This window comes from Schistocerca serialis, unplaced genomic scaffold (genome assembly GCF_023864345.2).
Source record: "Schistocerca serialis cubense isolate TAMUIC-IGC-003099 unplaced genomic scaffold, iqSchSeri2.2 HiC_scaffold_1466, whole genome shotgun sequence".
NCBI lineage: Eukaryota > Metazoa > Arthropoda > Insecta > Orthoptera > Acrididae > Schistocerca > Schistocerca serialis.
Genome location: NW_026047698.1, coordinates 449,760 through 472,884, shown reverse-complemented (window position 1 = coordinate 472,884; position 23,125 = coordinate 449,760). Strand labels below are relative to the sequence as shown.

General features: G+C 44.8%; 1 protein-coding gene across 1 annotated transcript in view; it reads right to left on the bottom strand.

Annotated features, from left to right (window-relative positions):
* Positions 1 to 799: 799 nt before the first annotated feature.
* The window catches only part of LOC126443350 (uncharacterized), a 78,649-nt gene continuing 56,323 nt past the window's right edge, over positions 800 to 23,125 (bottom strand). Inside the window, exons 5-7 of the mRNA XM_050090944.1 lie at positions 22,670 to 22,845; positions 13,842 to 14,050; positions 800 to 3,337 (exon numbers count right to left, since the gene is read on the bottom strand). Coding sequence (XP_049946901.1) covers positions 1,860 to 3,337; positions 13,842 to 14,050; positions 22,670 to 22,845 — 1,863 coding nt within the window. The 3' untranslated portion in view covers positions 800 to 1,859. The remainder of the gene's footprint in view (positions 3,338 to 13,841; positions 14,051 to 22,669; positions 22,846 to 23,125) is intronic.

Sequence of the window (23,125 nt, the reverse complement as noted above, 5' to 3'; positions counted from 1 at the left end):
ACTTTCCTGTCGTTATCTGCGAATGTTGAAATAGTAATTAGTGTGGGCGTTTACGGCGAATTGTAGCTCAGGGAAAACTCGGTGATGTTAACTAAGTGGTAGTGGTCCTCCGACTCAAATGACTGACTTGGCTGGGGTAATTGGATAGCGATAATCTCAGTTTGTTATACAAATTGAGTGACCGTCTTTCTGTTGAGTTTGAACTGTGTATTTCGTACAGCCAGTCGAAAGTAATTTCCTGGGCTCGACTGTGAATGTTCCCAGTACTGCGGTCGGAACTCGGGATCTTGCCTGGGGGTAAGTAGGTAGCATTAGGGCCGTTACCTACTGGCTTTCGAGCGATGGGGTTCGATACTTTCCAGCGGGTCAAGGCTCGGCTGGCGACCACTGCGTCGGGCTGACTTTACGCGTGTACCGGTGGTGCAGGACGCTTGTGTGGGTGGGCCCCGTGTCGGCTCTGGCCGCCACCACCTAAAGAGAAGGCCGCGGTGCGCTCTTGTGACGTCACGCAAAGCGAGCCAGGGTTGGCTTGGCGCTGCGCTGACAGAATCGAGGCGCACGGCCTGCAAATCTTCGTCAAACGGTCTTACGGAATGTGTTGAGCTGCCGGCGCCCCCCTGCGGCCAGGCGGGCTGCACCCGGCACCTGCCTCCCTCTGGTTCCACTGCGTCCAGTACGAAAATCGCGGTTAACACTGCGGGTCCCTGCTAAGTGCAAAATTCACGAAAATCACTCCACGTAGTACTATTTATCACAGGATTTTCAGTTGGGCTGGACACTAAATTCACACAGACACTCCTTTACTTTGCTCACTCAGGTTTTATTTGAACAAATGGGAGATCGTCTATTGATTACGAATCACAACAATTTCGGCGTACTGTGCGCTTCTAGTGAAGCTACTATGGCACATGTTTTCCAGGACTCACAGTACTGGCACAAGTTTATCCTTCCACAGTACTGTTTCTGTAAATACGCCTTTAAGTAATGTTCTTCCTTGCCCAAGAGTGGCACATGGAACATTAACTTTTAACATCTGCCATAGTACCCTTACAAACCACTAGCTTAACAAATCACCATCTTGTCTCACAAACCCAATAATGCTAATCTCATATAACTCTGCCATTCGACACTTTGCGTCCACTTCAAGCCACATTTCACACAAGAAGTCATCTGTTACTTTATTACCATACCTGTATGAGCCACTCTATGTAATCAAACCACTAATAAGCTCACCAAACCCAATTACACTTTCATGCACACACCACTCAGTCATTGGCCCTTCTCTTTTGATTTTTTAAGTATCTGAACGTCTATTGTCATGGTACTTGAATTACAAATCATGTAAAAGTACATCTTTCATACACAAATGGAAACTTTCTTTGTTTCAGACATAATATGATATATACTAATATCATACATTATACATTAATAAAATCGACAAACTGCAAAGACGGGTCCTCGACGGAAAATGGAGAAAAGACGTCATACGAACATGTGTCCAGAAATGCACCATCGCCACGGTAGATGACACTGACGAACGGGAATTCCTCCGACAACGTGCTGCGTTTTCCTGGTATATAACAGGCCGTGTGATTGACGCAGCTTATTGTATACACGAGGCATTTCCCCACAATTTTAGTGAGTAGCCTCAGTGCATTAGAGTAGGTAGACAGAGGCTACCACTCACAAATAAGCACACAGCTATAAATGAAGGAGACGTTAGGAAAGAGAAGTACTGGCTGTACGATATGCGATTTAATGACATTTAATATTGTCATACCAGGTAGAGTCCATTTTTATTGTTGGGCTTAATGCAGTGTAGTGTGGAGACAGTTATTTGCGAAAAATACTGAAGGAGGCTACAGCGAGGATTCTGAAAAGGGAGACTGTTCATTGTTTCTCCTGGCCAGATTCCTCTCGGCTGCCGAACACAGCTCTAGACCTGCAGGTATGTTGGTTGGGTTCCACCAAAGAAGTATCCTGTTCTTCAGTATGGGGAGCGTCGTTCCATTGCAAACGAAACAGACGAAGAGCACTGGTCCTTGCACCATCGTAACTAGATGCATGTAGTACACTACCTGCGCTATTCCCTGAGCCTGGTGGAACCCAGTTCTAATAATAATTCCTGTTCCACTTATTATAATGGCCTTAACTGACATAAAAAGACATTCCTTCTTTGAGGCAAATTTCTTGTTATCAACAATTTCGAGTTGCCGCATGGAGCACCGATTACGTAGGTACATGTATCCAAGCAGTCCGAGACAAACGAAATTGAATCCCACAGACACTGAAATCCCTGCAAGGACTACTATGCGACTGTAGATCAGGTAATATTTACTCGTCTTTTCCAAAGCAACAGCTGCCACACACACTATACTGCACGGTATAAACACGCACAGCACCTCACGACGGAATAACTGGCTTACTTCAGCAGGTAGTAGCTGGTCAGGAAGCCTGAGATGGCGAACACAAGCGTACATGTGGTAGCAGAATGAGTTCAGCCAGAAACAGCTGAGAAGTGTGAGGGCGCTGTCTATCAGCACTGCTGTAGGTAAGTCAGGGACGCCTGCCATACGATACACGACCTCAGAACACAGGATCTGGACTATGCACGTGATCTGAAATGACAAGAGTATCTTTCCAGGCAAGTTGCGCAACTGGGGAAGGTACATGTATACTCCGGCAGTCGAAAAACGGAAAATGATATTTATCAGTATAAATGACATTTCTAAAGGCTTCAAGCTGTCGATTTTGAAATCCTTGTACTTCAAGGTGGCGTTGTTTAAACTGTTTTTGTAGTTCAGTGTTTGTTCTGTTAGCTTTTGATCCAGTATACTACTCCTACTATAGACCGATAGAGATCCCAACGTACTGAACGTACAATTATGGGAAGTCTTAATGGAGGAAAAGTCGCGACACTTTAGCAACAGAATAGCTCTGGAAACAGAGCACATTGCTTCTGTAGCGTTCGACTGCAGACATGATTGATCGTCGGGAGTATCGAAATAGCAGCGAGCATCGTGCACGGACTGTATCATACTGAACGGGACGTCCTGACAAATGCCGTACGAGTTGACCGCCATCCAGGCCAGCAGGCAGAGGTTGACGTTTGCCCTCTGCGTGTAGGCCAGGTAGCTGGTGACGGGTATGTGGGGCGACCTCTGCACCACGTCGTCCCACAGCTGCTCGCGGCACTGCTCGCGCTGCTTCACGGCTTCCAGTGGCAGGTCTTCCAGCGGACACGTGGGGTGGTCCAGGGCGTTCACCAACAGCTGCACGCAGTCAGTGTCCACGGAGAGCGTATCGTGGCTTCTGTCCTCCAGCTGCCACTCCTCGTCTGCAAGAAAACGACAGCAAGTAGGTGGTGGCCGTACACTGCAGGCAGCTGAATCCAAAGTCTTCTCTGGGTGACGAGCCTGGGCGTCGTTTACCCGCATTACCCTGGTTCAGTTACCCAGAACTATGTGAGGCGGCATGTCAACACAAAGTAAGAGTATTAACAAAGACAGGTATCATTGTTACTATGCACGTCTATTTCATCTACAGGGTGCCCAAGAAGTCCCTGCATCGCTCTTGACATAGTAAAAATAAGGAAGTAAATAGGTTTTATTGATAGTCCTGCATGGAAAAAAACAACGTTATCAGAATTATATTTTTGTTTCAGCACTGCAGTCTTTGAGTTCCGAATCCATCTTGTAAAGGAGGGATTACTGGAGGATTCGTGGGTTCATGAACGTCCGCAGATAGGAAAAACTATGTAACGCATGATGAGACCATTTCCCTCAGTCCCCCTCGTAAAGTAGCCATGCCTGATTGAGATAAATGTCCTGTATTTTCAGGCTGTCTCAAAGACAGGCCACGTATTGGAAGCAATAAAAAGTGACAGGAAACGTGTGTCACCCACTCTTAATCAGATGAGCAGTCTCCAATGAAAATCATTTGCAAAAGAGTAGTTGGACTTCAAGCATCTTCTTCAACAATGCACGACCACACTGAAAAAATATGAATACGAAAGGATTTAGGCCCATGTTTGTTACTGAATTATCTGACAATGGTGTGGAGCAACGATTTGTAACCTACCGTACTTTGTTGTGGCGACTTCTGCCATGTCTCGCTCAAGAGTGTTGTTTACGTATAAATGTGCCATATACCACTGTTTGATCAGGAAAAAATTGTTTTCTTGTCTAAGGAAAGTACCCATATTACCAAGAGTTGGAAAGGAACCTACCTCACCTTATGTGGGCCATTGTGTGATCAGAATACCTGTTAGGACCACATTCTTTTGAAGCTTACATGAATGGGAACTTCCGTTTCTCTGTACAACAGAAGTTTTCAGTATCTCAGCTCCATGACAAGGCAATCACGGATCTTGTGTGGTTGTAGAAGGAAGGAGCTTGAGTCTCGTTTTGTTGTTCAGATGTGTATGTTTCTTAATGAACAACTTATTCTCGGATTATTTGGTTCTGCAGCATTTAAAGCCACATTAAAGTGGTTACCACGAAATCCCAACATTACCACCTCAACAACCTTTTGAAATCGTCATGACAAATTTTTGATCTTACCACGCAAATAACTGAATATGAAGAATAATAAAGCCGCATGTGCCTCAACGTTGAAAGATTAATGGAAAATTGACACAAGTGTTGAAGAAGTCTTTCTAAGCAGAATTACTAGAACGATCCGCAATAAAGCAAGGGGGACAGCGAGACACATAGATATCTGAGGAAGGTGTGATCGTCCATACACTGATCCGTTGGATACGTATTTTTTTTTATATCTAACTACGTCCATATAGAATATACTCTTTTGACATAACTCCATAGGCGTCCTGTACAAAGAAATAGGATGCAGGCTGAATTCTCGTCTTTGTGATATTTCACTTTCCTCCGTGAACTTAGTGACCCCATCACGCAGCGTAAAAAAAAGTGATGGAGCATATTTGTCACCAGTTTGTTTCGTTAGCACGAGATTGTCGAGAAAAAGCACAACAAAATACATTAACTGACGATTTTGGGAGTTCCTTTACCACAATGAACGATTTACTGTTAATACTCTGTTTGCATACATTCAAAAACACGCAAAAAATGTAATTACTTTGTCTCATTCGTACCTTGTGTAATGATAATGATGCAGCAATAAATGCAATTGGGACATATATGCCTCAGCTGCTGAGTGGATGAATGTGGGATTACAACTCCAGAGATTTGGGATTCAGGCATTGCTCCCGAGATTCCTTCTGTCACTTATCTCTTCTTTCACCTCTGACATTGATTTATGGAAATCGAAAATGAGGAACTGTAACATTGTTCGGAGACCCAATAATTAACTGTGTCCCACAATTATTAACTGGGTAAGTTAGCTCAGAAGTAGGAAGGCGGCGAGTGACGACAACCTGCAGTAGGACAGCACTGTGGTGACCAAACCAGGCTTCAGCTTGATGACGGCTTTACCTACTGCATTCTGAGAAGTCCTGATGGTCGTTGTCCTCGAGCACTATTCCTGTTCAGAGTACAAATCAAAGGAGAGTGATACTGATATGCTACACATTATCCAATGTATACCTCATTGGCGTGTTGAGCGCAAATGTATACCCAGTAAGACGAATAAGTTCTGAAAGATTCTTATACACAGGCACAGTCTGTGAAAAGCCGAATGCACGACTTTGTCGTAAACACTCCATTTTCATTGTTATTCATTCCACTCCTACCACATTATCGTGTGGTGCGCAAGGTTCGGACACTTTGCTGCTTTTTGGGGAGAATGAATAAAATGATAGGTTTCAAAAAAATAAAAGCCATAGCGTCTCTACATAAACACATGTACATTGAAGTTGGTGATGGTGCTATGGGGAAGATAAGGCTCTTGCTTCTGGCACGTCACTGGCAGTCAGTTCCCAATATCTACTACGAGGGTAATACAGTATGATGCAGGTGCCGGCCAGAAAGGGTGTATGTACTCAAGGTGTTGGAGTGGGCTGGGAAGTATGATTGACAAGTTGATGTGGGTAGAGGGAGGTGTGAGGGAGGGATGGCAGTGGTCAGGAGGCTGGAAGCGGGATCATCTACATATTGAAGAGGCGTAGACGCTAGGATTATAGCTGGTTGGAGGAGTAAGTGTCTACATACTATTCTGGAACAGGGAGAACCAGCCAGCTGAAGTTCCGCTCGAATAGGATACAGAAGGGTGGCAAGTGGAGGGCGCACCAGAAGCCTAGGTATCGAGAGGATAGGCGAGAAAAATTGCTTTTGTTTCCCACGTTTATGGAACGTTTGCAATTTGTGACAAAGTTTGAGGAATCTCAGAAGAGAGGGCAATGTAATCAGCTGGCAGAGGTTGCGTCTGAGACTGCAAATATGATACTGAGTGCAAGGTGTTCTAAGACTGTAAGGAATAGTAAATTTTTGAGAGTGCTGAGATCCAAGCTATATTGGCGGAAGTAACACTGGGGCCACTAAGGCTTTTGGAAAGACGAAGGAAGAGACAAGATCAGGGGTTAACGTCCTGTTGGTGAAACAGCTATTAGAGCATAACCCAGAATAGGGAAGAACGGGGAAGCAGGACAGCTGCGTCCATCCATAGGAACCGTCGTGTCATTCACCTTACGCTGTGTAGGGACATCGCAGAGAAACTAAATTTGGTCGAAAATCAAGTTTGTAGCCACCAGCTTACCACAGCATCGCCTCGTTCAGTTGGTTTTTTCCAAGTACAGAGGATGGCTGGATGATGGAATCCCCACATTGTCGAGTTTGCTGTTTTCTTAATTTGAGTTTGTTGTAGGCTGTGGTTCCGTGATTATTCCAAGATATAAGAAAGTGAGAGTCCTCTGCCCATGTCAGCAGAGAGAAATGGAGCAACAGATCCGCGGCCTTACTGCGAGCGCTTATCTTCCTCCATGTAATTGGGCACTGTCCTTGCATTGTGAGAGAACTGTGACTCGGAGTTATCTGTTGGGTGTACATGACTGTAATGGATGCGTTAGGAACTTAACATCCACATCCGACACACATGTTGTTGTGTCTTGCTTTTAATAAATTTACAAGTACATAAATGAAACAGTCAAAAGAACGCCTTTTTGTTTGGAAAGCGATAAACTTATTTTTAGCTCCTCGCAGCTGTGACTGCAGGAGCACGTGTGGTATTAATTGGGGTTCAGATACACAGGAGCTGCTGAAAACACTGAGCGGCATTACAGTACAAGTCTGCAGATGATGAACACTGAACGTTTACTACAGTTGTGCCAAATATGTGTCTGTTGTGGGCCATCGACTCTCTGTATGTGCTTGCTTGGCCTAGGCTTGACTGAGTGACGTTACGCCGACACTGCACTCTGAAGGCAGAAATTCGTCGCTTCTCTGCAGTCGTCATGGAACTGTTGATACCCTCGTAGACAGAACAGAGGCTGGACTCTGGCAGAACTCGTACCAGGCAGTGGCAGAGCTGGAAATACTTGTCGTGTGTGGCGCCTCGAAGCTACAGGAGGAGTGGCTTACTACTTCTTTCTCATAGGCGGTGGCGATGCTGCTTACGTGGACAGCATCTCTGCGGTGGTCGATTGACGATTTGCTGCAGGCGAGTATCGTCGACACCACATGTGTCACCTTCAACAGTGTCACAGGCATCAGTGTATCATGATACACTGAGGAGAGGTAATGTAATGTAGAACACTGACACGAGGTCTGGTGATGAGAAACTTTATGCTTCAATTCCCCCTCCCATTACTGGGGAAATACCAGCAATGCAAATTTCTTCCATCACCTGGATTCGAACCAGCTTACCTTTGAAGAGAGTACCACCACACAGTCATGTTTATGTGTGCCATGGTGGAAGTTAGGGAGAGAGAAATGATTGGTGGTATTTCTTGTAATGATTCCTTGGGTTTTTAACATAAGTGATTTTGATGTAGCAGAGGCTACACTAAGAGGTGAAGTTACCGAGGCAGAAGGAGATATGCTGTTGAGTAAGATTTACAGTGACAAAAGAAGCATGGTGTGCCAGACAAGGAGCTATACAGTAAACATAATTCATTGGGACACCTGGCACTTGCCAGTTCCCTCCCAGAGATCTGAATGTGCGACTATTGCGGAATATTTCGCCAGTGGAGGAGTCATCATACCACTTTTCAATTGTAGGCGACATGTCCTGTGGACAGACACCAGTGGTTCCCATTACCTTCTGCATTCTCATGCCTTTGAGCACTGCAGACTCTTCAGGGTTTTAGGAGCAGTGGAAAAAAGTGCCTTGAAGCTCTATCCGCCCATCCATCATTACTGATGATTTTTATTCTAAATTTAAGCAGTAGCGAGGTTCGAACCTGGGTTCCATGACGTTTTGATTAGTATACAAAGACACTACCCTTACATCGTAGGGGAGCCGTCGGATGTAAACTTGCGTACAATATGATATCACACAACTTGACTAGAGCTAGTAGGAAATAACAGTTTTGCTTCTCTCTCTCTCTCTCTCTCTCTTTTTTTTTAAGGAGGTCGAAAGTAATGGAGTCATGAGCAGCCTCTCATAAGAATTTCCTGAAATTGTAAGAAGTCGTGGTCTCCTTCATTGCTTCCATATTCCGCCCTCACAATCATATTCTGCACATCAAGGCGCTTCATTCGAGCCCAAACTCGATAAGATAAAGTCAGTATTGTATGAATTCATGTAAATGATATGCAAATAACTAATAAATCGCAAGTGCGCACCGTGGTTGAAATACCTGAGGCTGACGTACACACATACATTCCAGACTCGACGGTCAGAGGAGTTTCTAGCTGGAGAGAGGCAATTGCACCCCAGGAGGCCGGTCCCAAGCTATCTACGTCGGCCAGTGAGCGCCTGTAGAGCAGACAGCGTTAGCCCGAGTGAAAGGACGACCCCGTGTTCGGCTTAAAAGCAAATTCCACTACATTGTGTGGGAGCGGTTAGCCTACGCATTCTTTACACATAGAACGCAGTTTCAGAGATTTTCACAGGGAGACAGCAAACGCCAAACACCGATACTACCGATTTCCGGATTGGTCACCTTAAACAAAACGCCATTCTCCCGTTTTAGAAGAGCAATGCTGACTGGCAGATGATATTTCTGACGCCTTGAGCTGAGGGAGTAATGGAAGAGATCGAAAGATATACCCCTTCACGTCTGGCGCGCAGAGGGGCTGTTCCGTTGTCGCTCTTGGAGCGAGAACACGTAACGAGAGCGTGCGCGCTCGCACACGTACTCAAAGAGCGAGGAACAAGTCTCTCCTCAGTACTTCACTGGGAGAGCACCTCTGTCCAGAGCGAATCGAAGTGAAACTGTATATTGAGTCCTTGCGATTAAGCGTTGTTCACTGTGTTGGCCGCCACACTTATTGTGCGGTGTGAACGGACAGAGTAATAGTTAAACGCCTGCGAGCGAATTTTTGAGTGGCATCGCGGTGGACTGGTTATCTGACCGGTGTACCACGCCAATAAACTAGGAGCGAATAGGAGTCCATGACTTCATCAAGGCGTAGGGAGAGTTTGATTGGCGAAGGTCAATCCAGATAGAACGAGAGTTATCTTATTTGTCGGCAGCGAGCGGCGCAGACAGCAGTCATCACAGCTACAGCTCTTACGACCCCCACATTTCCTCCACAACATTGCCCTTCACTGCATATCACACGTGACAGCCTCGACTGTACCTAGCAACATTCTAACCGATAAATATTCAAGTCGAGTAGGTGCGGCTCTCAGCCATTCTGCCAAGTCAATAACAATCTTAAACTTCCTTAAGAGGTAACTTCACATTCTGAAAAGAACCCGCAAATAACGTGTTCAATTCATAACTAAAAGTGCTATTGTGATTTCTCAGAATTTTTGCAAAATAAATAATAATTTTCGTTACTTTCATGTTTTTCTTACACTAACTAGCACTACTCCAGTACCCAAGTATCCCACTAGTTACGTAAGAAATTTTGTGAATTTTTGTGTCATTTCCTTACAGTGGACGACTCCAGAAGGTACTTATTGCTGAAAGTTATTCAGGCATTTCTCTTTAGAACGTTAAGACTGTCCGTCTGACTTCTGTAGTAGTGTGGGGGTGGAAATTTCATCTTGCAGGGGCCAAAGGGTAAAGGGTACATCTCAGATTAATCTGTTGCGCAGAATGACAGAATAGCACCAACCCACACGCTCACAAAATGTGTGGCTTTATAGTCTTGTGTTGTAAATGCTATATTTAATTCATATTGTGGCGTTATAGACAGGTATTTTAAACTGGGACCAAGAGATATGGTGGTCGTATTTGTGTGACATTGTATGTTCCGAATTGTCGAGCAGTCATTAGATACAGTGAGTATATCTTTAAGATATGAAGCACTGAGTCTGGCTTGTTGAGGTTGTTTGGTAACGTGTGGTTGTTATGGAGGAGAGGAGAATGAATCCTTTTTCAACAGATTGTTCAGTTTATGGAAAATGTGGCAGTGTTTTTGTTCATGTGTATCACCAATCCCAGGGTTTCTGATCTGCAGAATGAGGTGCTGGTACCAGAATATCTCAAAAGCACCCATTGGCAATACCATCTGATTCTATGTTGTAGCAATTATCTGTGCTTTGTAGAGTGTAGAGTGACTGGGACTGTGTTACGAGACTGTAACAATTTTCATTAAAGCATAGTTGTAGCATTGAGATAACATGTGAGTGATGAAGATCTCGTTGGAGGTGAGGGAACAGACATATGGGTGGAATGCTATGCTGCTGCATTGTCTTGATGTTTTACGTGGCGAAACAAGGTTAGGTATAGGTTTTAAGCTGATGTTTTGGTGTGGCTGAAGATAAAGTTGGATTGCTTTTTGGAACAGGTGACTTGGATGTTAAAAGTGGAAGGTGACTGTTGGTGTTGTCGTCACCTGTTGGACGAGAGTAGAAGGCGAGTGAATGTTGTGGAAAAACTGGATGTCTTTCATGTTAGGGATGCGACACAAAAAACTGTTGAGATGATGACGGTGAGCTCGACTGATGGTGTAGAACACTGTGGATCTGAACTCAATATATTTGATGGTGAGGATGCAATGCACGTAGTTGTTGGGATGCGGAATGTAAGTTTAGTGTCGTGAATAATGCGTTTACTTTATATTTATTAGATCATTCGAGTTGAGGCTGTATAGATGATGCAGTTGTGCAAGGATTGTATATTTGGGCACAGTTAACATGGGTGGTTTCCCAAACTTCCAATATGCTGCAGTAGTTTGGGTCAGCAGCTTCTGGTAATCAGTGAACGAAAAACCGTTCCAAGGTTTTGTTCTTTCGACGAGTTATCTCTATGCACTGTAAATGTTCATTGCACGATTTTGACATCTTCGGAAATGCCATTTTCGACTATGTTATGGTGATTTGAAAATGGGTCTCGGTCCGAATCAAGTCATCGGATGAATAAAAAATAAAAATTTGCAACTTGGACTGGTTTTTCGTCCTACTGATGGGTGGTCGTGTTTGTAACTGGGATAGGCCAGGTGGTTCTGCGATACTGGGTCAGATAGTCGTCACACAGGAAGTATTTGTGACATCTGTAGGCTTGGATTTGCGATTTAGGTGATGTTACACAATGGCAGCGACAACAGATCAGGGCTCAGTTCTTGATACGTTGGTCTGTTGTGGGCAAGCATCTAGTTCTGCTGGACAGTGATGCATAAAGAAGCCGGCAGAGAAGCGCCACGGTTTTAATAGTGGCGAGGGCAACTCTTTCAGACAGGGGCGTTGCAGCAGCCTGCTGGATGGTGCAAACCATTTAGAACATCGCCACGTGCTCAGAAGAGGTTCGCACCGGTTTCTTCTTTCTCTCCCCCTCCCCCCCCCCCCCTTATCTCGACCGTACTGCCACAACCTCTCCGATCTCTCTGGATTATCACGACAACTTTCCCCTGAAGATAAAATGGCTCTGAGCACGATGGGGTCATCAGTCCCCTAGAAGTTAGAACTAATTAAACCTAACTAACCTAAGGACATCACACACATCCATGCCCCAGGCAGGATTCGAACCTGCGACCGTAGAGGTCACGCAGTTCCAGACTGAAGCGCCTAGAACCGTACGGCCACACCGCCCAGCGCCTGAAGATATCTTTAAGGTCGGGCTTAAATTTAGCTTCCAGACAAACGGCTAGTGGTCCACAACTCTGTAAGGTCTTGTCGCTGCTCATTCTTTAATATCTTGTCGCCACTCTTGAGGAATTGAAACATCAACTAAAGCTCACACGTTTGTTCTCGGTGTCCATAACAGTTACAATCATAATTATAGACATGCTGCAGAGTGCAGCTCAGTCTGGCAACAGATGGGTAAGAGTCTGCTTGTTTAGTAACTTGCTAACAATGCGTATTTCCTTTTATGTGCCAGTATTATTTGTATGAGTGTCTGCAGTAAATTATCGGCGACAGCCGAAATTTTGGAAAGGCCTTTCTTCTCAGTATTACAGTTCCTGGTTCTAGTATACGGATATTCTTATGATAACTTACTTCCTTATCTGTTGTAACCCTTTGCGACCACCTTAGTTTCTTAATTAGTCGGCTTACTACCAATGAAAACCCTGCAAGTTCGATTGCCTGAAGCGGTCAAGATTGATAACGGCAGGCATAAATAATTTTTCCGCTGAGAGAGCACATGCCCACTGTCCTACTTTCCTCTCATTTAAATGGAGTTACTCCCTACCCAACAAGTAGCTATCAGGGAGGTACAAAGAGAGAATTAAACGATTACAACTCGTTTCATGTCTGGTGCACGATAGATAGATGATCGATAGATGATCCAGCAACGAGAATAAAATAATAAATTTAAAGAATATAGTGATTTGAACAAATAGAGTTGTTTAGCAGACAGGTGCGATAGCTGAAAATGCAGTGTTTCCTCAGTCCTACTACAGTTCATAGTATTAACACTTCTAAGGATAATATTAACAGTGTATTTCGTACAATTAAGTGTTCAGTTACAAATGGAAATATTATTCGTCAAAGAAAATTAGTAAATACGAACAGTATCATGCCAGGATCATAGATGAGAAATGTAGAACACTACACAAGTTACAGTACTGACAAAACATTAGCTTGTCTGTAGCCGTTAAGTTGCAGAAACCATTCGCCATTTTTAAAAAGCCTTAGACCAGGTCTGAAAAAAACTACATGTACAGAATTTTAGAGCGTTTATAGAAGATAAGAAGGAACACATTTTTATATGAGGCACGTGTCGCACACGTATGAAGGTCTTATCTGCACTGGCGTTCAGAGACAGAGTTCAAAGTGCTGTGGGATGGGCACTGTTTTAGAGGTGTTGCGTGCCTCCTACGGGAGGGAGTTGTTGAGTGTACCAGACACTGGCGGACACCCCAGGTGAGGTGGTTGCCTGTTAGGCTGAGGCTGCAAACATTATTTGTGAGACACCCACTTGTTTCGAGTGTGTTACACAACCATTAGCAGCCAGCTGGCACTTGAGTAACGTCTCTAAAACATCACACAGCCTCTGTACATCGCTGGCGTCGAAACCTTCACGGGCCACGAGCAGGTGGAGGGTACACCTGCGACATCTGTCTCACATAAAATTTGTTCTTTTTAATCTCCTCTAAACAATCCAAAATTTTGTGTACGTAGTCTTTTTTTAGTCCCTGCATAATGAAGAAGTCAATAATATATCGAAATGAAGTAGTTAGCTTGTCATAGATCCAGACGGAGAGTTGCCGAGGAATCTAAAAACTGACTTTGGAAAGAGCACCAGAGATTATCTTGCGTGGCGTGGAAAATCACGCAATATCTAAAACTACAAATCAGAAAATCTCATTCCTCGAACAACTGAACAGTGTTCAGCGCATAACCGTGAAGTGGCCGGGTCCCAGTATTAAACTTACCTACAATCTTGGCATCATCTCCGTAGGATAAACCGACGCTCTCAGCTGCATGGTACCAGTAGAAACGATGGAAGGCGTACAGTTCGTGAGCGAGGCTGAACATTTGCGACGCCTCTGGCTGCCGCTCCTTGCACAGCGCACTGTAGTCGTCGTCAAAGGAGGGGCTCCACGGCTGATAGCGCAGCAGGCGTTCACTCAACAGCGGCCGCCTGTAGCACACAAGCTGCCAGGTTAAAAGTTGAAAACCTAGCATGTATAGTTTATGCAAGAACGTACAAGTATCCAAAAATGTGTGTGAAATCTTACGGGACTTAACTGCTAAGGTCATCAGGCCCTAAGCTTACACACTACTTAATCTACATTATCCTAAGGACACACACACACACACACACACACACACACACACACACACACACACACACACCCATGCCCGAGGGAAGGCTCGCACCTCCGCCGGGACCAGCCGCGCACCCCATGACTGCAGCGCCTGAGACCGCTCGGCTAATCCCGCGCGGCTAAAAGTATCCAGAGCGGATTTCCACTCAGCAGTGCATTAGAAACTTCCTGGCAGATGAGTACTGTGTGCCAGACTGGGACACAAACCTGGAACTTTTTCATTCTTTAAAGGATGCATAGTAACAAAGCAAACAATCGCAAATCTTCTTAGCATTTTAGCGCATCGAGATTTCATCTTTAGATTTCAGAGCACTTGAGTGAGATACCAATTGTAACTATTTCTTGCAGATCATCCACTCCGTTCTGTGCTGCTATATCGTTTTAACAGGTTTCAGGCACATCAAACAGCAGAACTCCAGCGCTTCCTGCAGAATACCTCTTTTCTTTAAAGAAGAATTTCGTATGCATTGCAAGAGAGTGAACATGTGATATTTATGTTAAGGATATGAATGACTTGTTCGAATTTGTTATAGATGATTTTAGACGCTGACATGTAGACATGTCTGTCATTAGCTGAAGCAAAATCTTCCACATTACCACTTGAAAATGGCTCATAAGGTCGAAACTGCAATTGTAAAACAATTTCTAAAGTCAATGGCGAATATGACGTCCTTAAAAAAATAGAGCTGGGCAGGCAGGAACCGAGAGCCGCCGTCACAGCCTTACTTCCGCCAGTAGCTCAGCCGCTGCCTTCCAGCCGTCACAGAAGCTCCCCTGCACGGCTGGCGGGACCAGCGCTCCCGGAAGGATGGGCACTGCAGTGACCAGAGGCCTCGGGAGTTGCTTCCTGGGCGAATCCTCACTCTGCAGTGGAGAGTGCAGTCACTTGAAACGTCGGGAATCCGACACACGGCTCTGACCTGCCAGGGAGTTTCCTATCTGCTTTAGGTGATGTGGCATCTGCGATAATTTTCCGTAAAGACTGTATGACAGCTGAAAGCAGAACTTCCACAGGAAGAAGAGCTCTATGGACAAACGTGAATGTACCGTCGAGCAGGTCCACTTATTCAGTCCCTTTCAGCCAATCCAACGGCTAAGGACAGCGCGATACGATGACTTACACTATTTCAAAACCGTCTTTGCAAATACCAAACATGTGTTTTCATTTCACAATAGGTCTTTTGTTTTACTCATTATACCCTTATCAGCTGTGGCATTTTTACAATGTTTCCGCTTACATCCGGCAGTGTGCATCCCACCATCTCACACTGCTATGCTTGACGTGCAGAAGTACATGTCTGCTGACGTGAAACTTGACAAAATGACGCTTCACTATTGCATAAAAATGTTTGTTTACTTGGCTCTGAAGCATTCGCTCCGTCTCGCTTCGTGATTGGTTGGTGCGGGTGTCTAGTTTGGCAGTGAAAATTATCATACAGAAATTGTTGGCCGTAAAACTCTGTCCTAAGGTCAGTGTTCGGTACATCGATTCGATGCATATGTGTCAGGTACATATTATGATGAGAATGGAGCCCTCAGAATCGGGTATGAGACAATTTTTTCCTGATTAATCTACGACTACATTCCCTATAGCCCATCAACGATGGAAAGTTTCCATACAATGCAGAACAATCAGTACTCCCTGTACTCCTTGTAGTATGGTCCTTGGTCATCACTTTTAATTGACAACGTCATTGCCAATTAAAGCATGAAGCTGCATCATAATGAGTTCCGTGTGATGTCTGGGTCCTCAGTTTGACCGGAAAGCTGTCCCTCCCATAAGACATGTGGTGCCATGGTGCTAAGGCTCACAAATCATTTCCACGCCACGTACACCAGCACGCTGTTCTGCTTGGAGTTACAGTACCACACCTGCAACACTGACAAGCTGGGACTCAGAACCCGTGGCGTGATGAAAATCATCATTTCTACGCCCCAGATGCAGGATGTACGTGCATACTGACAATGATCTGAATAAACATTGTACGGAGATTTGGTTGTGGAAGAATTTCGGGAAAGGGCTGTTTTAACGTAATGGAGCCGTTCATTCCATAAGGCAACGAAAGAACGGATTTAAATGCAGCAAGGTAGTGAACAAACAATATCCAGTGAAACAAGCTCTAAAGAAAATCTCGAAACTTCTGGACAGTTGCGAATGTACTACACAGCTATAATGATACAACACTGACTGCCATATTCAGTTTAGGAGCAAGTGCGTTGCAACGCAAATTGGCAAATCAACAGAGGACGAAATAAATGCTCGCCACATGGAGCTGGAGTGTCGACAAGCGGGGCAGACCGCTGCCACGGAAGTCAATCGTCGACAATTTGCGTGCAGAGGCAGGGAGGGGTCTGTGTGCTATATATAGGCGGCTTTGGCCTGTAGTGCTGGAGCCATTACTGAACGTACCATGCGAGTCCAGTAACGAAGTGGATTGACGGAATTTAGAAATGACCGACTGTAAATGGCGATACGTGAACTACAGAAGAGACACGAAATGGTGCGCTGCCTGGACTAGGAGGGCGGTACCTAAGCTGCACCACTGCCGCTGTGGCCCCTCATGCGTCTTTGGTTCTCGCCTTTGTACTGACATCCAACAGAAGGTAAACACGCTGGGTCGTATGAATAAACAAGATGACGTTCTCTGGAGAAGATTCTCCGAGCAAAAGAACATTCTCAGGGAAAGTTCTTACGAGCAAAACATTCGAAGCCATAATTTGTGACGAGAGTGTTCCTTTTTCTCACTACCTCTGCTCCCTGCTGAGTTCTCGGTGTGTGTGGTCTGCCGTGTCCGGCACAGAAGGCACGTGCAGTGTCACGTGTCATTCAGCTCGCTCAAACGGGCGACATGTCTGGAACCGGCACCACTGTGTTCAGGCAGAGTTGCACTACGTTTCATTTTGTTTATTTTATGTGCGGCAACAAATTATGAAGACAATTACGTACAGCTTATGAAAATGCATTTTCTTGAGGTTACCGAATTTACAACATGCGGAAAACTTTTCAGTTATAGAAGTTAGGCGAACATTATGCGAACGAAATCTTAAGATTACATGACTTTTTATCTACTCCAAGCTGGAACTCTGTCAGAGTTCTGTAACACGAGATAATTTTGGTTAAATACGGCCCACAACTGTCTGCTCGCTTGGAAAGCACGTAAGCGCCCCACCATGCGTTCGTTACGAGTAACAGGTAGCTAGGTTTGCGATAAACCAGTTATTAATTTTTCTGGTAACCCTACTTATTTCTAACATCACACTATATAAGACTTATGCTGTGAGAAGACATGATGGTGAACGTCTGGAAAAGTCAGCGACACGGTTGTTTGGTGTAGGCCTACAGCTAAATGTTCTCGTACGTCAGTCTGAAAACTTGGGTCTACTAAATAGCAATAAAAATGTTTCAATTTTCACTTCTTTTGAGAGGTCGTCCGTAGATGATGTTCTTATTGTCAAAGCGATATAAACTTCTACAGCTCCTCAATTCAGCACTTCGTTGGGCTATATATTTCTTTTTTTGCCTCCCAAGCAATATGAATTCTGCCATCATTGCCAAAATGTAGGTAAAACTTAACAGAACTTACTCAGCCCGAAGACTGCTACAGATCTCGCTTCAATATTTTCCGATTGTGAGAAGCTCCTCTAGTTTTATTCATACGTAATCGGAGAACGTTCTTTGTTTTGAGCAACATCCCTCACCCTTTTACTCGCGATGAGCACATTCTCGGCTGGAGTATATTCTCTGACTCGCTTTACTCATGTTAACCCCAAAATGTCCTCCCAAAATTTCCAGTACGAAGTATATCCTCCGTTTTACTGACACGCCCCACTATACTTCGCCAGCACCTCAGCTCTCACCTGGACTCTCCCAGTGCGCCGACAATCTCCCACCCTTCGTCGTCGTCTTCATTGCTTCACCACTCACAGAGAGCCGTAGTCCGGCAGCTCCTTCGCCACTGCCTGCGTCAAATGCTCCACCACCGTCGCCGCCACCTGCGCCACCGTCGACTCCCTCTCCAGCAGCCTCTGCCGCTGGCTCTGTCGCCAACACAGTCGCCAGCCCCAAACCGCGGCCCGCCCCAACGCCCGCACCACTGCCGGAGCCAGAAGTTCCAACCACATCCACATTCGTCACCGCCGTCATAAACTCCTGTCAATGTCCTTATCTACACACAACTGGGGCCACCTATTACACCACAACCCTCATGCATGCAGTCACAAGACCAAACAAATGAAATAGAATAGATAAAACATCACGATTCCAAATGAAACCAAGCCAAAAATGATTTCACTAAATTTTCGGACATGAAACCAATAATTCCTCTCAACTATCGTCCTTTGTGTCTACATCTACCTACATAATCTGCAAGCCACGGTGCGGTGCGTGGCGGAGGGTACCCTGTTCCACAACTAGTCGTTTCCTTTCCTGTTCCGCTCGCTGACAGAGCGAGGGACAGACGCCTGTCTATATGCCTCCTTAGGAGCCGTAATTCCTCGTATCTTGTCTTCGTGGTCCCTACCAGAAATGTATGCTGGCATTATTAGGATCGTTCTGCAGCCAGGTTCTCTACATTTTCTCTGTTGTTTTCTTCGAAATGAGTGTCTTCTTCCCCGCTGAGCTCCAGAAGCATATACGTAACACTTGCATGCTGATCGAAACTCCGGTAAGAAATCTACCTGCTCCCCGTGAATTGTTTCGATGTCTTCTTTCTATCCGACCTGGAGCAGATCCCAAACACTCGAGCAATGCTGAACAAGAAGTCGCTCTGGCGTCCTACACGGGGTTTCCCTTACATACGAACCACACTTTCACAAAACTCTCCCAATAAACCCAAGTCGACCGTTCGCCTTTCCTACCAGAATCCTCACACGTTTATTCAATTTCATCTCGCTTCGCAACATTACGCCCAGATATTTCAACGAAGTGACTGTGGTAAGCAGGACACTTGGAATGCCGTATCCGGATATTGCGGGTTCGTTTTTGCTACTCATCCGCTTTCGTCTACAGCAAGAGCCACCTGCCATTCATCACACCAACTAGAAATTTTGTCATCTTGTGTCAACCTGCAGTCTCTCAACTTATTCCGTATGCTCGTTCTTCCGTTATCACCCCGCAATGGGACACCGTGACAAATGCTTTCGAGAAATCTAGAAATATGGGATCTGCCTGTTGCCCTTCATCCATAGCTTTCAGTGCATCATGCGAGAAAAGGAAAAGGTGAGTTTCACAGAAGCGATGCTTACCAAAACCGTGTTGATTTGTGCACATAACCTCCTTAGTCTGAAGAAAGTTGATTATGTTCGAACTGAGAATATGTTCAAGCATTCTGCAGCAAACAAGTGTTAGGGATATTGGTCTGTAATTTTGTGGGTCCGTTCTTTTACCTTTCTTCACTTGCACTTTTTTTCCATTCGCTTGGTTCTTAGCGCTGATCGCAAGATTCGCGGTAAATGCAAGCTAAGTAAGGGGCCAATGCCATACACTACTCTTTGTAAAACCAAACTGGCATTCCACCTAGGCATTGCCACTTATTTATTTTCAGCTGTTTCAGCTGTTTCTCTACGCCAGGGGTACTCATTACTATGATTTCCATACAGGACACTGTGCGATGGTCAAACGATGGCACGTTTGTACCATTCTCCTGCGTGAACGATTCCTTAAACGAGGAATTTTTAACTTCGGCCTTCCTTTTGGAATATTCTAGCGCCAAAGCAGACTGGTCAACGTGTGACTGAATAGAAGCGTTAGATCCGCTTAACGATTTTGCAGAGGACGAAAACTTTTTCCGGTTCTCCGGTGGTAGCTGTTGTATGATTCGCGCACAGATCTTTTCACAGACGCACGAATATACAAACCTTGCTGTCCTCATTTGGGCGTTCTCTTTTGAACCGAGAATGTAACAGCCTTTCGTTCCTCAGCATTTTCCGAATTTTGTTATTAAAGCACGATGAGTCTTCTCCGCCCTTGATCCACTTAGTAGGCGCATACTTTTCCGGATCACGATTTACAATCTCTTTAAACTTTAGCCATAATTCCTCTATGACGATAATTCTGGAATTAAATGATTGTATTTTATTGTCTAAGTGAGAGCTGACAACTGCATATCAACTCTCCTAGCGTTCTTGACTGATTTACTGACTTTCGTAACCATAGTCGCTATGATGAAATCACCACCACTAATCCCCATCTCTATGCTGACGCCATCGATAAGGTCCTGCCTGTTTGTGCTGGCTGCCGAAATAGCTGCTCAACACAGTTTTCGGAAAATGTGTTCCAAAGTCCTTCACAAGACTCTCTGTGAGCACGACCTGCAGTGAATCCATAGACGTCCCAGCCTATACTCGGTAGGTTAAGGTCACCACCAGCTAGTGTCCCGTGATCTGGATATTAATGCAATGCTGACTATTTACCTTCTTCGAATGGCTCCACATCTGTCCCAGCGGAGTCGGGTGGGTGGTAAAAACATCCAACAACTGATATGGTTTCACCTAGTCCTGTTATGTGCGACCACGTAACTTCACTATTGCACTCAAATGCAACCTCAGTAAAGAGAATATTTTTTGTCAACTGCAATGAACACTTCCCCTCCTACGGCGTCGAATGTCTTTCCGATAAACATTCCAAGACTCGCTAAATATCTCAGAGTTTTTTTACTTTGGGTCTTAGCCAGCTCTCAATTCAAGAATAATTTGAGGCTGAGAGCGTTCATGGAGGAGAGCAAATTTGGGAACTATGTTACAAATACTTCGACAGTTGACTGATAAAAGTTTCAGAGTCGAACTGATTTTACTCTGAAAGCTATCTGATTTCCCTACATGTGTACCAACTGGCGAGTGTTCATGAGAGTACCTCAAACTACTGGCCAGCCTGAAACCCCCCACGTGCACTCCACAAGTACTCTGCTATCCGATCAGCTGCTTCCTTTGTGTAGTGCACCCCTGTCTTCAAATCTACCCATCTCCGATTTTCAGTTCACCTTCCCAATCACTGTTACCTTCATTCCCACTGCCTGACACAATATCGATGGTTTTATCCCGTCACACTATCTGCATGTGTCCGTACACAGTGAATCAGTAACCCACTCACAGTTCTGATGACAGATGTGGAGTAGCAAACCAAAAATCCCCAAACAATAAACGTTGTGGAGTAACAATACCGTTCCTCGAAAACAGCTCCAGTTGGCTACAAATCATGTTCAATCATCCTGCATAATACTTTACCCTGAGTGTGTATTTTACCACCCTGGCCGTGATCTGTCCTACTGCCTGTCTCTGTCCGAGAAATCCTATAGCACGTAATTTCGTTCCTCACACTGACCACTGCCTCTCCACAGCTGTTTACCCACATCAGTTCCCATGATGAACTTAACTGTAGATGTCGGATGATCACCTTCGTTTCAAAAGACCTAGTCCATTTCCCAGACACACTCATCCCAAAGTAGCTCCCCTACCGACATCTTCAGATATAACTGCAGAAGTCTTTCATCCTATTGATAGCAATCACGACTGAGTCTAATTGTCCATCCTAATCCATGTTCTCCACTTCCATAGCTATCCCACAATAAGCCACCTGAAAGAGTCCAACAACACCGCCACAAGACCTGGGGTGCCTGCTGGGAGCTTGCCCATTCCCACATAGGAGGCCACCTGGTCACCCTCCATAGTGCCAACATATCTCCTACAATACTCCATTCCACGGCCCCATATGTCAAACACTCGAGACACTATTCCGCTTTCCTCCCGCTCACAACCTCCACTATTTACGCTCTATACTACGGACTGATTTAAACACACCAACCACAGGACAAAATATAAGAACGATGGCTATCCGCTTCCTGCCCTCTGCTGACGTCTTCCCATCTTCCCTCATCGCTGCTTAGATTTTTCCTCCATGTATTGAGATGAACATGACTTGTGGCCTCTTTCCCTCACCGACTGGATGCCATTATCTGGACTAGAGTCGCAACTAGACGGTATTACCGTAATTTCTCCCGAAGTGTTTTTTTTTTTTGTCCCGAATAAGACGAGAACACGCTCACTTTTCGTGTCAGGTTCCACATCATTGTTTCCACAAATTATGAAAACTTCGGAAGTGTCTGTAACGATCAATGCTTTCTCTAGTAAATGCAGTAGCATCGTTTTTTGTGTCAGTTTTCTCCGCTGGTCTGTTACGTAATACGTGGCACATTTTAAGACACAATACGAATCAAAAAATCGAAGGCTTAGCGGAGTCAAAAAACTTTGTAAATCACGAGTTTCTGTAACCATGTCCTTCACTACTGTCTATTAGTGCTAGTTCTTTACTCCATTCTGAATTAAATGATCCCTGTGTTTTCTATAACTTTAATGAATACTTCCATGGATAAAAATGAGATAAACTCCAAATAACCATAGTGAGTACGACAGACATTTGAGTGTACACTGGTCTATACCTGAGTATCAAGTGGCCTGGGTGGTCCTTGTCTTCTTCCACCTCGTAGTGCTCCACCTGTTTGCCGGCTAATTGCATGTCATGTACCCATCCGGTTAATTTCGTGCGCAGCATGTCTTTCACACGTTCCATGTCCTTAATCCAACCGTGGAGTTGCTGATCACTTGCGTGGTTACCCTGAGACACACAGAAAATAGTTCAAATTACTTTCGTAACATCCACAAGCAGCAGCCTGTCTTAATATACAGTAACACGTAGCACTATTACATGACACTGAAATTACTGCCAGCGCATGAGTGTAGTACATTCAGTTTTGTACAGGCATAAAAACATTAATGCACAGCAGATGCCTAGTGGGGTTTTATTAAATAAGTACATTTCTCAAACTGTGACATCCGATAAGAGAGGTGCAGATATTTCTTGGTAGTTGAAATTACTGACGTCTGAATGTATGAGT